Source organism: Lepidochelys olivacea, assembly GCF_965140295.1.
Source record: "Lepidochelys olivacea isolate rLepOli2 genome assembly, chromosome: 4".
Taxonomy (NCBI): domain Eukaryota; kingdom Metazoa; phylum Chordata; order Testudines; family Cheloniidae; genus Lepidochelys; species Lepidochelys olivacea.
Window position 1 is genome coordinate 44,710,840 of NC_140414.1, and position 15,529 is coordinate 44,726,368.

General features: G+C 40.5%; 1 protein-coding gene across 2 annotated transcripts in view; it reads left to right on the forward strand.

Annotated features, from left to right (window-relative positions):
• Positions 1-844: 844 nt before the first annotated feature.
• Positions 845-15,529, forward strand: part of METTL14 (methyltransferase 14, N6-adenosine-methyltransferase non-catalytic subunit) — a 29,483-nt gene continuing 14,798 nt past the window's right edge. Inside the window, exons 1-5 of one of the 2 annotated variants that reach the window (XM_084627406.1) lie at positions 845-977; positions 1,495-1,583; positions 2,635-2,722; positions 5,148-5,228; positions 5,914-6,001. In XM_084627406.1, coding sequence (XP_084483532.1) covers positions 906-977; positions 1,495-1,583; positions 2,635-2,722; positions 5,148-5,228; positions 5,914-6,001 — 418 coding nt within the window. In that variant the 5' untranslated portion in view covers positions 845-905. Of the gene's footprint in view, positions 978-1,494; positions 1,584-2,634; positions 2,723-5,036; positions 5,229-5,913; positions 6,002-15,529 lie in introns of both variants that reach the window. The other variant, XM_084627407.1, reaches the window with a different exon arrangement.

Genomic DNA, 15,529 nt, shown 5'->3' on the forward strand with positions numbered 1-15,529 from the left:
AGGAACCTCCCCAGACTGCAGTAACCTCCACAGTGGTTATACTGTGACCCTCCCCCACAATAGCCTTGCGACGCCCCGCTATGGTCCCCTTTTGGATCAGGACCCCCACAGTTACAACACTGTGACATTTCAGATTTAAATATCCTAAATTGTAAAATTTACTATTTTTAAAATTCCATGACCATGAAAATGGCCAAAATGGACCGTGAATTTGGTAGGGCCTTAATCATGGCATGTCTGCCCCACACGTACAGGGCCCAGCAAGGAGCCAAGGAAATACAGGACACGAGTGTGAAAACTAAGGAACAGAGTTTACTTTCATAGCGCGCACTAGCACGTGTGGTCCAGAGTCAGGCACAGTATAAATCGGACAAACAGTGCCTTCCGGTTGGCTGTCATTGCAGGACAGCCTACAGTGGGGGCGCGCTGGGAGGTGTCACTGCAGCAGGCTGACCAGACAGCAAGGGTGAAAAATCGGGACGGTGGGGGGGTAATAGGAGCATATATAAGAAAAAGCCCCCCAAATCGGGACTGTCCTTATAAAATCGGGACATCTGGTCACCCAACACTGGAGGGACGGGTGAGGCAGCGACAGACCGCGGTAGTGGCTGGGATGAGGCCATGTGATCCTGGGGCACTTGGCCCCTCCCTCCCTGGTGCCTGTTTACTAACAGACACGTAACACAGTCTAGCCATAGCCACCACAGCTGCCCGTGCGAAGAACGGGCCTCCCAGGGTTCTTGCCCTGAGCAAAGATGGCCGCCGGGGTGGGGGCAGCGAGCAACGGTCTGCGTCACGTGGTTAGCGCGCTCGGGACTCGGCCTGGCGGAGGCTCTGGGGGAGTTAGGGCAGGAAGCGGAAATGACGTTTTAAAGAAGCGCCTGGGGCGAGCCCGCCTCGATTGCATGGCGATGAACAGCCGGCTTCAGGAGATCAGGGAGCGACAGAAACTGCGCCGGCAGCTCCTGGCCCAGCAGGTAGCGGGGGTGACACGAGGGAACGTAGGGGCCGGGCCGGGCCGGAGAGCAGCGCCCGCCGCGGAGGGCTGTGTGTCTCAGCTGCTCTGACCCCGCCCACACAGCTGCGGCAGGCGCGCTAGGCCTTCCGCTGGCAGGTGCGGGTTTGCCCCGTGGGTCCCCTCCCCGCCCCCCTTTGGCTCCTGGTGGTTAGGTCCCGAGGGCGAGGGCGGCGGCGGCGGCGGGCCCAGAGCGCTAGTGGCGCGGGGGAGGCAGCGTGCCACGGGCCGTGCCCGCGTGTGCCCCCCAGCCCCGTCCCGACGCTGCTGCGCTGCTGGTCTCCAATGCAGCGTGTGCTGAACGTAGCGGTAGGAGCCAGTGTCTGAGCCAGTCAGTGTTGCATAGCGAGGGGTCAGTGATCAGAGCATCCCCGGTGCAGAAACTAGCGGGCTTAGGCTGGGTTTGAGGTGGTTGTGGCCGTTACTTTTTGCTGGGGTGTAATATGTGTGTCTCTGTGTGTGTATTGCCCTTCCTTCAGTTGGGAGCTGAAAGTGCGGATAGTATTGGTGCCGTATTGAACAGCAAAGATGATCAGAGGGAAATCGCTGAAACGAGAGAAACCTGCAGGTCTGTATTGAAGCAGTTCTCTGTTAAAAATCAGTTTTTGCTCAATGTAACCTATCGTTTTTTGAAAGAGGGGGAGAAAAGAGCAGGATCAGTTTCATAAGACAAGCATTTTTTTTTCATCCAGGTTAACAAAAGTAAAGAAATGTTAGTCCACATCAGAAAAGAAGAATTAAAAAATATTTCACAATCAAAGGCCTCTGCTCATAAATCTTATTGTCTTACTGAGATTTTGTTCTAAAAATAGCCTTGCCATAGTAGTGTCCCTACTTTTCCTGTGTTTACAGAACTCCATTCTTTCACTTGTGATTGCAAAGGGAAACCTTAAAACAGCTCTTAATTGACTAGGAGAGAGGCCTTTGTTAGATCTGTTTAACTAGCACTTGGTACAACACTGGATGTTGAACTGAGGTGGTTGTTAGCCAGTCCTGGAGGACTATAAAAACAAAAGGTAAAACTGTACAACACACATAAACGCAGAAATAGTAAAAGAAATACCCTAGCCAACCAAGTTCTAACAATATTAGAGCCAAAACATGCTTACCATAATCACAGAAAAAATCCCTTTGAAGTGATTGACTGCTTGTTTGAGTAAGGCAAGCAGGATTTAGCCCCCATCTTCAAACTAATCCTTGGAGACAGAAACTAATTTCAGTTACTCCAGATTTACACTAATGAAATTCTAACTTCAATAGGAATGATTACTGGATTTACACTGCTTCAACTGAACTGATAATCTGACCATTAGGGTCTGGTCAGTTTGAAACACTGCAAAGTAAATGTGTTATTTTAAGTTTCTAGCAATATAAGCAATTAAGAAAATAAGTTAGAACTCTTTAAAAGAGTTCTTTTGTCACAAAGCTGTGGCAGTATGGTATTATGAGAGAGGCGGTCCCAAGCCATTTTAGGCTTTATAGATTAAAACCAGGCTTTTAAATTCAATTCAGAAACTAATATGCACCCATTGCAGATAATCCCAGATTATGAAATATGTTCTAATGTAATAAAGAGAGAGAAATTGCTTTATATCTATGACTTTTCTATATGTTTTTAGGGCTTCTTACGATACTTCAGCACCAAATGCAAAACGGAAATATCCAGATGAGGGAGAGGCTGATGAAGAAGAAATTGAAGAATATAAGGTTAAAAAGACAGTGAAATAACAATCCAAGAAACAGATTTTTTTTAAAGTGGTGAACTTTCTGTGCTGAATGATAAAAGATTAGTTTGTGGGAAACTTATTTCAGGAAGTCAGTCACTAAAACTGTTAGATTATATTTCATGGTATTGATATGCCTCATGTAGGGCTAAAAGAAAAGGAGGACTTGTGGCACCTCAGAGACTAACAAACTTATTTGAGCATAAGCTTTCGTGAGCTACAGCTCACTTCATTGGATGCATTCAAAGCTTATGCTCAAATAAATTTGTTAGTCTTTAAGGTGCCACAAGTCCTCCTTTACTTTTTGCGGATACAGATTAACACGGCTGCTACTCTGAAACCTGTCATGTAGGGCTGTTTAACATATATATTTAATGATTAAGTGTCTTCCATGGGTCGTCTTTAAGCTAGCGAGGAAGTTTAGGTGATGAGGAGAACCCCTTGGATGCAGTTGTGGTGCACTGTTCTAGTCTTGGTACATAGTAACATCTGAAAGCTTAATTATTTTCTCATGGAGGTCGTTGGAATATGGGGATGATTACTGTGAGAATATGGGCGGTATTGGAAGAGACAAGTTTGAATAGATGTGGAAGGGCAGAGTTAGAGAGGGCCTTGATAGCACAGATGAGTATGGTGGTGAAGGGTGAGCAAACCAGTGGACAGATTCAAAGAAAGGTGTGATGTGGTCATAGGAATGGGCTAGGAACATGTTACTAGTAATGTTGTATGAAAAGAAATTGTGATATGTATGTGTTGAGGCCAAAGAGAAAGAGGTTGCATTACCAAAATGGGAGATGAGTTGCTGGCCAAGAATAAATATTTTGCAGTACACGTACAGTATATTTTGTGGGCCACCGCTTCCCACAGTTCCCATTGGCTGGGAACGGCGAACTGCAGCCATTGGGAGCTGTGAGAGGCTGTCCCTGCAGACGTCAGGTAAACAAAGCGTCTCGTGGCCTACCAGGACCAAACTGTGAACCAAGTTTGGGAACGCCTGCACTAGACTGAATATGCCCCTTGGGATAACACTAATAAACAGTTATAGATTGATTTGTCAGGTTTATGAAAACAAGAGACATAGTACTGATTCAGGTTTTACTGCTTATCTCTCACTGCAGTCTGGACCTGCAACACTCTAAGTATTCTAATTCCAGAGCTATAGTGAGCATAGGTGGCTAATAATGCCTAAGTATGTTGTGGTTTTGTTATACAGACAAAAATCTGTCAAGTGAATAATGGAGACTAAAAAGTTCATTGTGTTATCTAAAGCAAGGTTGAGCCCAGGTTTTCAGACATGAGAAGTAGTGCACTAAATCATTGCCCCATCCAGACACTTGGGAATTTCTGATACTGAAATCCTGTTGCTTAAGATAGAAGAGCCTTAGCTAGTAATGTAGATAATTCATTAATGTCTAGTTGCCATGTTAACATTACTGAAGTCAAAGTAAATAAAGAGCAACTTGTACTTTTTTGAGTACAAAATCAGTTTTTTTTGTGTTTCTCAGGAGTTGTTGTGAAATCCTGTATGTAGCACTGATATTTTCTCTCCTCTGTGCCATTTAAAAAGAATTATTTAACTGCTAGGCTTAAGGAATAGAGAGGTATTTTTATATTGGCATTTCTCAAATTGTGTTCTGTGAACTGTTGATAGATCACATGCTACTTCTACTTGCTACTAGCTGCTGTAGCCTATTTTACGATTTGTATTGCTGTAGAAACCAATCAGCACTTGCTCGGGACACTGTTGTACTTTAGATTGTGAATGTACCAGATTGGCATCCTTCTAGTTTTGTAGTCTTGAGCATACATACATGATGATTACCTTTACAGGGAAAGGAAATTTCTTGTAGTTTTTTAACGGTAGCAGTTAGCCAGTCACCCTTTTTGTAAAAGCTTTGAGTTGTTTGTTAGGTATTTTTTGAAGATATGGTTGGGGAGAAGGAGTTAAGTGTTGGCTTGTATGATGGGCTGTGGTGACTCATTAAAACATTAGCAGTAACTCACAAGAGGGGGTCTTAATTACTAAGGCTTTCTGGTTTCCCCTGCACAAAAAAATACTTTAGTAGGTATATATAAAAAGGGAGTGTAAACTCTTCAGGATAGTGCATATCTGATTTTGTGTTGTGTAAAGCACCACATATATTTATGGTGCTTTATACATGCTTACTTATTTTCAAGGCCTTGTTGGTAACCCGAGCTGCGTAGTAATGAGAGAAAGAGTGCCCTTTTTGGCAACATGTCAGTTATATTTCTTTTCCAAAACTGGCATTGGAAACATTCATGATCTACTGTTGCAGGAGGCTTATATTCATAGACAGCCCACTTCTTCCTTCATTAAGAAGCGGAGTCATAATGAGGAGAGAAACAGCATGTGCCTACATGCATATAAAATCTGCTTTATTCCAAAGGATGAAGTAGAGCTGCATCAGGATGAAGAGAACTTGCCCTATGAAGAAGAGATTTACAAAGATTCCAGTACCTTTCTGAAGGTAATCCCCTTTTGCGCCTTGCAATCATTGCTCTCCCATCATGTGGTTGCATTAAGCTGTATCAGCAACTGAAGCGGTTTGAGATATTTTATGGGATGAACTTATGCCTCTGAATGTGAGGTTAATGAAGGGTCTTTATGGATAACATGAAATTAACACTTGGCCTTTAAATTATTCATGAATCACTTGGCCAGTGTCTGACACAAAAGTGCATGTTATCAGCCTGTTCTATTTTTCGCCTGTTTCAGGCTTGCAACGAGCCATGGTATCAGTGAACCCATGCCAGTGGCTAAAATTTATAAGAATACATAACTTGTGTATTGCGGAATCTTTACAGTGTAGAACAGTGGTTCTCAAACCGAGGGTTGCGAGGTTCTTAAATGGGGAGTCACGAACTGTCAGCCTCCACCCCAAACCTCACTTTGCGTCTAGCATTTATAATGGTGTTAAATATATAAAAAAGTGTTTTTAATTTATAAGGGGGGGGTCGCACTCAGAGGCTTGCTATGTGAAAGCGGTCACCAGTACAAAAGTTTGAGAAACACTGATGTAGAATGATATGTTGAGGAAGGGGCAGAACAGTATTTTGTAAGCTAGAAAGTTTTTGCCATGTGGTATGTAAAATCAGTTGGAAATGTGCATGACCTGAATCATCTCTCCCCCTTTTTGTTCCTTTTTTCTATAGGGAACCCAGAGCTTAAATCCTCACAATGATTATTGTCAACACTTTGTGGATACAGGACACAGGCCGCAGAACTTTATCAGAGATGTGGGTATGTCAGAATAGCCCAAACAATTAACTAAGAAAGTTTCTCACTGTTTGCTGTAATATAGCTTCACCTCTTGCTCTTCTTCCCGACCCCTCCTTCTCCCGCCCTAAACTGTAATTGTTTGTATTTGGGCATGCTGTCTTTTTTGGTATTGAAAATAAGAAAGGGAATGGAAGTGTCTCTCTGTTCTTCCATTTATAAAATTACTTGGGACTTGGTTTTTTGTCAGTATCAGTGTTATAGAGGTAAGAAAATGCTATTGCCCGCTTTATTTTAAACTATTTAGTTTTAAAAGCTTTTTAACTGGTGAATTTCATGTTCCAGTGTGGTGTAGTGCAGTGGCTTTCAACCAGGGGTCTGTGAGCTGTTTCAGGGGGGCTGCAGGGCCCCATGGCTGAAACCTGGATCTCCACGTCCTGGAGCCCAGGCGAGGCTGAAGCCAGGAATCATGGGACTGAATCCCAAAGCCTCGGCGCCGCCCCCGTGGGACTAAGTCCCCGCTTTGAGTTGTAATTTTTGGTTGCCCCCCAACCCAGACAGTCTGGGTGGCCTCCTGAGGTGAGTTGGTTTGAAGGTGGTGTTCCCTCCCTGGACTCCACTGTGCGCAGCTGGCCTGAGCCCCGCTAACCCTCGCTCCCCCGCACCCCAATGGAAGTCAAAGTCTCTGCCCCCACAACTGGGCCCTGGAGTTTTATAGCAGGAAAACAAAGATAAAGAATCTCTGGTCTAGTGGACTGATCAACTGTCCCTAGGTCCCATGGACAGTTTTCTAATCTTGGTTTAGCAGTTGATTTCACTGTGCTGCCCCAGAGAACTCATTTTACATCTGTGCATTCCATATAAAATGGGAAAATAATACTTTGCAAAATAAGTTAGTTCTGAGAATTCATTAGCAATGAATTTAGCCTACTAATATAGAAGAGCATAACTATTTAAGTCAATGTAGTTTCACATGTTCAGGCCAATGGTGAATTTACGCAACTGTTTGAAAAGTGCTATGGTAAGTGCTACCTGGCTCTGTGTTTTGAGTTTGTAAAATTAAAATAATATCCTTTGGTCCTGTCCTCCAACATGGATGCCTCATGGCAACGTAGTTTAAAAAAAAATCTCTGAAATATTTTATCTCACTGTGAACCAATTATAAGACTGTAAGATATTCAGAGAAGGGATTGTGTGTTTGTACAGCTCTTAGCACATCTTAGTCATGGCATCTGGGTGCCTCCTCAGTATAAACATACTATCACAGTCTTTTGAACACTTCAAAAAAATCTTTTGGCATAAGGTATTGAAATAAGAGGTTTTAGATAACAAACTGCTTTCCAGGATAAACAGGATATTCATCTTGAGAGCTCTGATTATCACTCCTAAGAAAATCTGCATATTCTGAGTCAGGTATATCTATATTCAGAGTTCAGAGTAGTGGCCGTGTTAGTCTGTATCCGCAAAAAGAAAAGTATTACCTGTGGCACCTTAGAGACTAACAAATTTAATTGAGCATAAGCTTACGTGAGCTACAGCTCACTTCTTCTGATGCATTCAGTGGAAAATACAGTGGGGAGATTTATATACATAAAGAACAAGAAACAAGGGGTGTTACCATACACACTGTAACGAGAGAGATCAGGTAAGGTGAGCTATTACTAGTGGGGGGAACGGGATGGGAGATGACCTTTTGTAGTGATAATCAAGGTGGGCCATTTCCAGCAGTTGACAAGAACATCTGAGGAACGGGGCAGGAGGGAATAAACATGGGGAAATAGTTTTACTTTGTGGAATGACACATCCATTCCCAGTCTTTATTCAAGCCTAAGTTAATTGTATCCAGTTTGCAAATTAATTCCAATTCAGCAGTCTCTCCTTGGAGTCTGTTTTTGAAGTTTTTTTTGTTGAAGAATTGCCACGTTTAGGTCTGTAATTGAGTGACCAAAGAGATTGAAGTGTTCTCTGACTGGTTTTTTAATGTTATAATTCTTGACGTCTAATTTATGTCCATTTATTCTTTTACGTAGAGACTGTCCAGTTTGACCAATGTACATGGCAGAGGGGCATTGCTGGCACATGATGGCATATATCACATTAGTAGATGTGCAGGTGAATGAGCCTCTGATAGTGTGGCTGATGTGATTAGGCCCTATGATGGTGTCCCCTGAATAGATATGTGGACACAGTTGGCAACGGGCTTTGTTCAAAGGATAGGTTCCTGGGTCAGTGGTTCTGTTGTGTGGTGTGTGGTTGCTGGTGAGTATTTGCTTCAGGTTGGGGGGCTGTCTGTAAGCAAGGACTGGCCTGTCTCCCAAGATCTGTGAGAGTGATGGGTCGTCCTTCAGGATAGGTTGTAGATCCTTGATGATGCATTGGAGAGGTTTTAGTTGGGGGCTGAAGGTGACGGCTAGTGGCGCTCTGTTATTTTCTTTGTTGGGCCTGTCCTGTAGTAGGTAACTTCTGGGTACTCTTCTAGCTCTGTCAATCTGTTTCTTCACTTCAGCAGGTGGGTATTGTAGTTGTAAGAAAGCTTGACAGAGATCTTGTAGGTGTTTCTCTGTCTGAGGGGTTGGAGCAAATGCAGTTGTATCGAAGAGCTTGGCTTTAGACAATGGATCGTATGATGTGGTCTGGATGAAAGCTGGAGGCATGTAGGTAGGTATAGCGGTCAGTAGGTTTCCGGTAAAGGGTGGTGTTTATGTGGCCATCGCTTATTAGCACCGTAGTGTCCAGGAAGTGGATCTCTTGTGTTGACTGGTCCAGGCTGACACCATCATAGGGCCTAATCACATCAGCCAAGCTATCAGTCTCGTTCGCCTGCACATCTACCAGTGTGATATATGCCATCATGTGCCAGCAATGCCCCTCTGCCATGTACATTGGTCAAACTGGACAGTCTCTACTTAACAGAATAAATGGACACAAATTAGATGTCAAGAATTATAACATTAAAAAACCAGTCAGAGAACACTTCAGTCTCTTGGGTCACTCGATTACAGACCTAAAAGTGGCAATTCTTCAACAAAAAAAACTTCAAAAACAGACTCCAACGAGAGATTGCTGAATTGGAATTAATTTGAAAACTGGAAACAATTAACTTAGGCTTGAATAAAGACTGGGGTGGATGTGTCATTACATAAAGTAAAACTATTTCCCCATGTTTATTTCTCTTCATATCCCCCCTCCCCCCCCAGATGTTCTTGTCAACTGCTGGAAATGGGCCACCTTAATTATCACTTCAAAAGGTCGTCCCCTGTCCTCCTCCCCCCCCTCAGTCTCTAAGGTGCCACAAGTACTCCTTTTCTTTTTATATTCAGAGTGAATGAGATGTTCATATGCTTGAAAGACTTATTTCACTATTTTTACCAATTAGAGAGAATAATGAATAATCTGTATGTCTGAAGATAAGTGAATGAGAGCTTGCCTTGTTAATATTTGCTCTGACGTATTGTGTAGCCATAAAAGGAATACAGAATAAATGTAATTGAAATTGTTGTTTCCGTGAGGTGTCATATGCCAGTGGCTCTCAACCTTTCCAGACTATTGTACCTCTTTCAGGAGTCTGATTTGTCTTGCACACACCCAAGTTTCACCTCACTTAAAAACTACCGGCTTACAAAATAAGACATAAAAATGCTAAAGTGTCACAGCACACTATTACTGAAAGATTGCTTACTTTCTCATCTTTACTATATAATTATGAAATAAATTGTATGGAATAGAATTGTACTTACATTTCAGTGTATAGCATGTCAAGCAGTATAAACAAGTCATTGTCTGTTTGAAATTTTAGTTTAGACTGACTTGGCTAGTGCTTTTTATGTAGCCTGTTGTAAAACTAGGCTAATATCTAAATGAGGTGATGCGCCCCCAGAAGACCTCTGCATAACCCTGATTGAGAACCGCAGTTGTGTGCAGTCGGGCTCTTCTGTAGTAAAGAAACCTATTTGAGGATCAGGTAAAAGGAGTCTCTGGACAACTGTTTCTCTAGACCCTCACACTTTGCAGACATAAGACTGGAGAGATAATTGGTAGCCTCCTTTTTCTCTCGTTATAGGCACCAAACTGCCACTTTGGGGCTTTTTAAACTTTTAATATCAATATTTAATTTAATAAATTTTATAACTTTTAATTTAAAAATTTGGTGATTACTTAGGGTCCTGGGCATGGTCCCAGTTTGTCTCCATGTGGCAGCTCTTCAGGCATCAGAAAAATATTTGTGCTTTTGCACCTACCTTGTAGCTTAGCTCTGTTTATATATGTATACTGTGGGAAATCTCTCTTTGATACTTGGGCCCACATCACAGTTAGAATATCTGACTGTCTCTCAGTCTTTGGTACAGAGTGGATTGATTTCAAATCAAGGTGATTTAAATCACCAAATGAAAAGTCTTGCTTTACTACTTTGATTTTAATCAACTTTTCCATTTGCACTTGAGTTATTTTCTAAAGAAAATCTATTCACTGGTTGCTACATTAAAACATGTTGATTTACAGCTAAACAGAGCCTTTACTCAAGATTTGATGTATCTTTTTGCTACCTAGGAGGGTACACTATGACTATGAACATTTATTTAAGCAATTATATAGCTTAATATTTTTAGATTCTTATTAATGGTACATTTTCAGTGTGTTAGAAAATCATGAATGATATATTGGTCATTGGTAATTTAACTTTTTGCTCATGATTTGTGTCAAGCTGCATTAGGATGGTAACTGGAATTTAAACAAACACACAAAGCAGCATATAAAATTTATTTTATATTAAAACAACCTTTTGATATTTTGGATATATACACTTATTAAAATATGTTTCACATTTACAACTAAATGATTTATAAAGGAACAGCGGGATTAACTGTAGTCAATGAATTAAACTGATTATTTAGATCAACCTGGGACATTTTTCAGATATGCCTAAGTGAAAGTTCCTACTTGCTTAAGTCTCTTGAAAATGAGACAATAGCCTCCTAAGTTACTTAGGCTGTCCTTCAAACTTCTAAAACCAGTAGATCTCCTCCACTCCCTCTTTGTTTTTATTCATAGACTGGAAGAAAGAGAAATTTTCTTGCTTTTTCAATTCCCAGTTGATTTCTCAGCTTTGAAGGAAGAAAATATTCTTTCTGTGCCTGCAGAAGAGGTCACTGCTGTCAAAGTTGATTTAGCACTTATTTCAACAAACTCTGCTTCCAGGTGCTAGCTAGTGACATCCACCAGTTGAGTAGTGTGACTTTCTTTAAACACCATCAGCAAACATGTACTGCTTGAATGATTCACCTCTAGGCCTGAAATTTATTATGATTGGTGGTGATTCCCATATCATAGCAGCTGCATCTTCAGCAGCTAGGCATCTATCTTCATACTTTGGGTTGAGAATATTGGCAAGAAAATGAGGTGGAATGAGTGCTTGATCCATCCTCTTTTTTACTGCTTGTGGGTTGTTTTTGGGTATGTCTGTTTTCAAAGTTCTTTCTGAATTTCAGCAGCATCAGCAATACAGAAACAATCTTTCTGCAGTTTGTCCAAGCTTTCAGTATTTTCAACATATCTTCCACATTTCTCTTTAGTCTGATGTTGACTATTTTGACTGATAGTGCCATCTGTTTTGTCATGACTTTCTTCACAAATTGTCATCAGAATAGGCCAGTTCTAAATAAATAGCTCAAAACAGTCAACCATTGAATATCATTGTACATTTGGGGGACAGTTGGTTTGGATCCTCCTGCTCTCATCAGTGAAGCTGAAGCAAAGTGGTTGTTAGGGAAGAATTTGCAATTTCAGCAACACTTTCCTTTATTCCTAGAGTTGGGCATAAGTCTTTGGCTAAAAGATGCACCAAATGAGCACTACCTCCATATGGTAAAAGTTTCAGGTTCCCTTCATTATCTTCTAGATTTCTTCTTGACTTGCTACATTTGCAGCATTGTCTGTGACAAAGCTATGTACTTGATGCTTGCATTTTTGTTCATAGTTTGTTATAGCTTTTACTGCTACTTCTATGTATTATTCTGTATGGGTATTTCCTGATGTATTAGTTGTTTTTGTAAGATAGACAACCCCATCTTCTGTTTCACACAGACGTATTACTGGCTCACTCTGTAAATTGGTTCATCCATCGAGACTCAGATTAATGAATTTCCTGTCAGTTTTTCTCATACAGTGTATGCATAAATCTTACAGCAACGTCTACTTTGTAGAGTGGCGTGTAGCCTGATTGTAATGATTGAACCATGTCAATGAAATGTTTGTTCTGAGCAAGATGAAAAGGAAAATTCGATGCAGAAATTAACAAAGCAGTCTTTTCATCTATGGAAACTTTCTGGAATCTGTCAGTCCTGATTATGAACTCATCCATGATTTTACTGGATGATGAAGAAAGTCTTTTTTGATGCAGGTATGGTTCTGCCTGACGTATGTTCATTTGCAGCATTGCTGCTGGTATCAGCCAGATGGCTCTGCAGTTAATGGTATTGGAGATGATGGACATTCATAAATCCTATGTCTAAGCTGGACCCTGAAACAAAATGGTAAAATCAAGTCAATCACTCAGAGCTTTACTCAGTGCATTGCTTTAAAAGAAATTGTAAATGGAAGATCCTTCCTACTGCAGCTGTTTGTATTAGTGTTTAAATCATATGATTTATTTTAAACAGAGTTTTATAGGGAATATAATAAATTATAAGGATTACCTAAATCTACTCAAACCCTTATCTCTAGGAACATACCAAACAGCTGTAAAAAAACCATTTTTTTTTAAGTTTTAAAATTCATAAGTGCCTTATAAAATTTTACTTTTAAACAGGAAATCTTCACCTAGGATGTTTGATTATACTGACCAATAAAAAATTGTTTGAGAAGTCCAGGAGCAACAATAAAAATGTATTTGATAAATACTTCCACAATAAACTAACATGCCAGTTATATTTTGATTCATAAAGAGGTAATCTACTCTGTAAACAAATTTATGACCGTCTAAATTATTTACTCGTATGGTAAGACATGGTGGGCTGTCCATAAGAATGGTGCAAAAATAAGTTTACTAACCAGTTGATCCAGATTGTTCAGACATGTCCACATCATCGTTTTCAAAGGCATTGCCTTCTGAGGAGGATTTTTCATAACATTTCATTCTGACAACCAGGGTTTGCATCTCTTTGTTCCACTGTTTGCATTTGGCACATGCTCCTTTTTTTACCCAGAGGTACAGGGAATTTCTTGAAAATATTCCCAAATCTGACCTGCAGCCATAGCAGTTTTTTCCCCCTCCGGTTTCTAGGTGTTGAAAACAACATGAGACTGTACTCTCTGAAGGAATATTGTCCCTTTTCCCCCCATAGTGCTCTGTGTTGACCCAAGTGTTTCTCTTTTCTGGTTGCACTGTGCTCCTTCTCCTCTGGTACTTAACTACTCTACCCTTTTCCCCCAGAAAAATAAAAGAACTAACAACAACCCAAAGTTTCTGCTGCTGTAACAATTGTGCCTTTTGAATTGCAGTATTTTATTTGTTTAGCAACAGAGAAGGAGTTAGTTGAGAAATTAATGGATTTCTGTTTATTTGTATCTTTGTGTATACATGCAAGGAGACAGAACAAGACTATTTACTGGAAGTGCCCAGAACCATCCAGAAGCAAGGTCTGGTAGTTACTGGGAAGATCAGTGTTTTTTCATGAGCAGGAGAGTAAGTTTCCATGATGGGTGGAGTCATAAATATTCATAATTTAAGAACTGAACCAGTCAGAGCTCAGGTAGGGAGAAGGTATAAAATAGGACAATGAGACAACACAGGTGGGCTCAGTGGATGATCCTGGTGAGGTACATGATGTCTCCAGGAGTCAGTAGCTGGGTCTGAATGCCTGTGATGACTTTGCCAGTCTCTTGCACCCAGTAGCATAGCCCCTGGTTCCCACCATGGGATCAAGCCCTTAATACAATACATGACCTATTGAGTCATAGTTAGATGTTTTCCCTGTGTTTTTTTTATATAGAAAAGCAGCCTTTGACTCAAAGCTTTTGATGGAGGCTCTTGGATTCATCATATTTATTTTTTATTTTAATGTTTTAAGAGACTGTAATAAGTCTGATATTTTGTATTAAATTCAGATTTCACTTTACACAGATTTATTTGGAAAAAGATTATATTTTGACCCTGGTTCTCTCAGTTCCTTGGCTACTGCTCTAATCATTGGACAATCCTTCTAATCAACTCTAGGCAGGTATTCATAGTGCTAGCTGGGAATTGAGGGCCCAGAGGATATGCACACAATAGCATTTGAGGCAATACACTCTGGGGTGTTCTTCTGCCTGCAGAGCTGGGAGGAAGGCGGGCTGGCCAAACTGATTACATGGATATGACTGTGGTGTCCTGTTTCTGAAACAAATATGTTAAACCAGTTACAGGAAGACAGTTGTGTGCCATACGAGGCAGCTGGTAGGTGTGATGCACTGTTAGCTGATCATAGTTACTAACTGAATATTAAACATGTATGTAGACCCAAACTGTATTTTAGATGCAATTCTGACAATAGCTTTTTGATATATCTCTGTTGAAAGTTACAGGGTGCCTTGTCAGCACCAGTTCATTTTCATTGATTCCTTCTCTTGCAAGATCAATTTATCTCCTGATGCAATAGAACCTGCTTTATTTTTATTTTAGTATCCATCACTTTTTAAATTTTTAAATAGACTCTTATTCATCCTTGAAGATCATCTTTTGGAAATACCCCTTTGCCTTCCGCTGGTTTGAGTTCCTACTGTCTGAGATTTTTGGCTTTTCCACTTCCCACACACAATGTGCTGGGAGGCAACAAAGTAGCAGCTGTAACTAAAAACATAACTGTTTTAATGCAATGTGTAAATAAAATATGTATGTGAGAGGGGGGAAAAAAGATACTATTTGCATTTCATTGGATACAAATAGCTGTAATGTCAGCTGTGGTGGAGCTTAAGAATCTCTGACACCAGTTTTTCCATGAAATTGGAGGCAGGGGCCATAGCCACTATTCTTAATTAAAATAATCAGGACAAGAATTTTGATTAAAAAAAAAATAAAGTACAAGTGAATCTTTATGGTTTCCAAGTCTCATAAGCTGACAAAGTGGACAAATTTAAGAAAGAAAAGCTTTGCAGGTCACTTATGAAGTTGAGCTAATATTTCTTTGGGGGAGGGAACTACATGACAATCTTTTTGTTTTCTCCTATTTAGGGTACTACTAGGATTTACAAAAATACTTCCATTTAACTTTTTTTTTTTTTTTTTTTAGTTGTAGGGGGTTTATAGGGAGCAGTGCTCACAGCCAGTGTTTAAATGCTAAGAGTATAACAAGGTCTCTGTCTTACACATATCAGAGCCAAAATTATGCCTTTCTGATACAGGTTTTTAAAATTAAGTCTAAGTAATTAAGAAATTAAAACTTTTGTGTATGTGTGTATGGTAGTGTTACAGTTACAATTAAACCTGGCTTAAGTGACTGCCTAAGGGACCAGCCACAGTCAGTTGCCTATTAAAAGTGGTCTTTAAAGGTCAAACAGTTGTTCTAGAAACAGTAATAT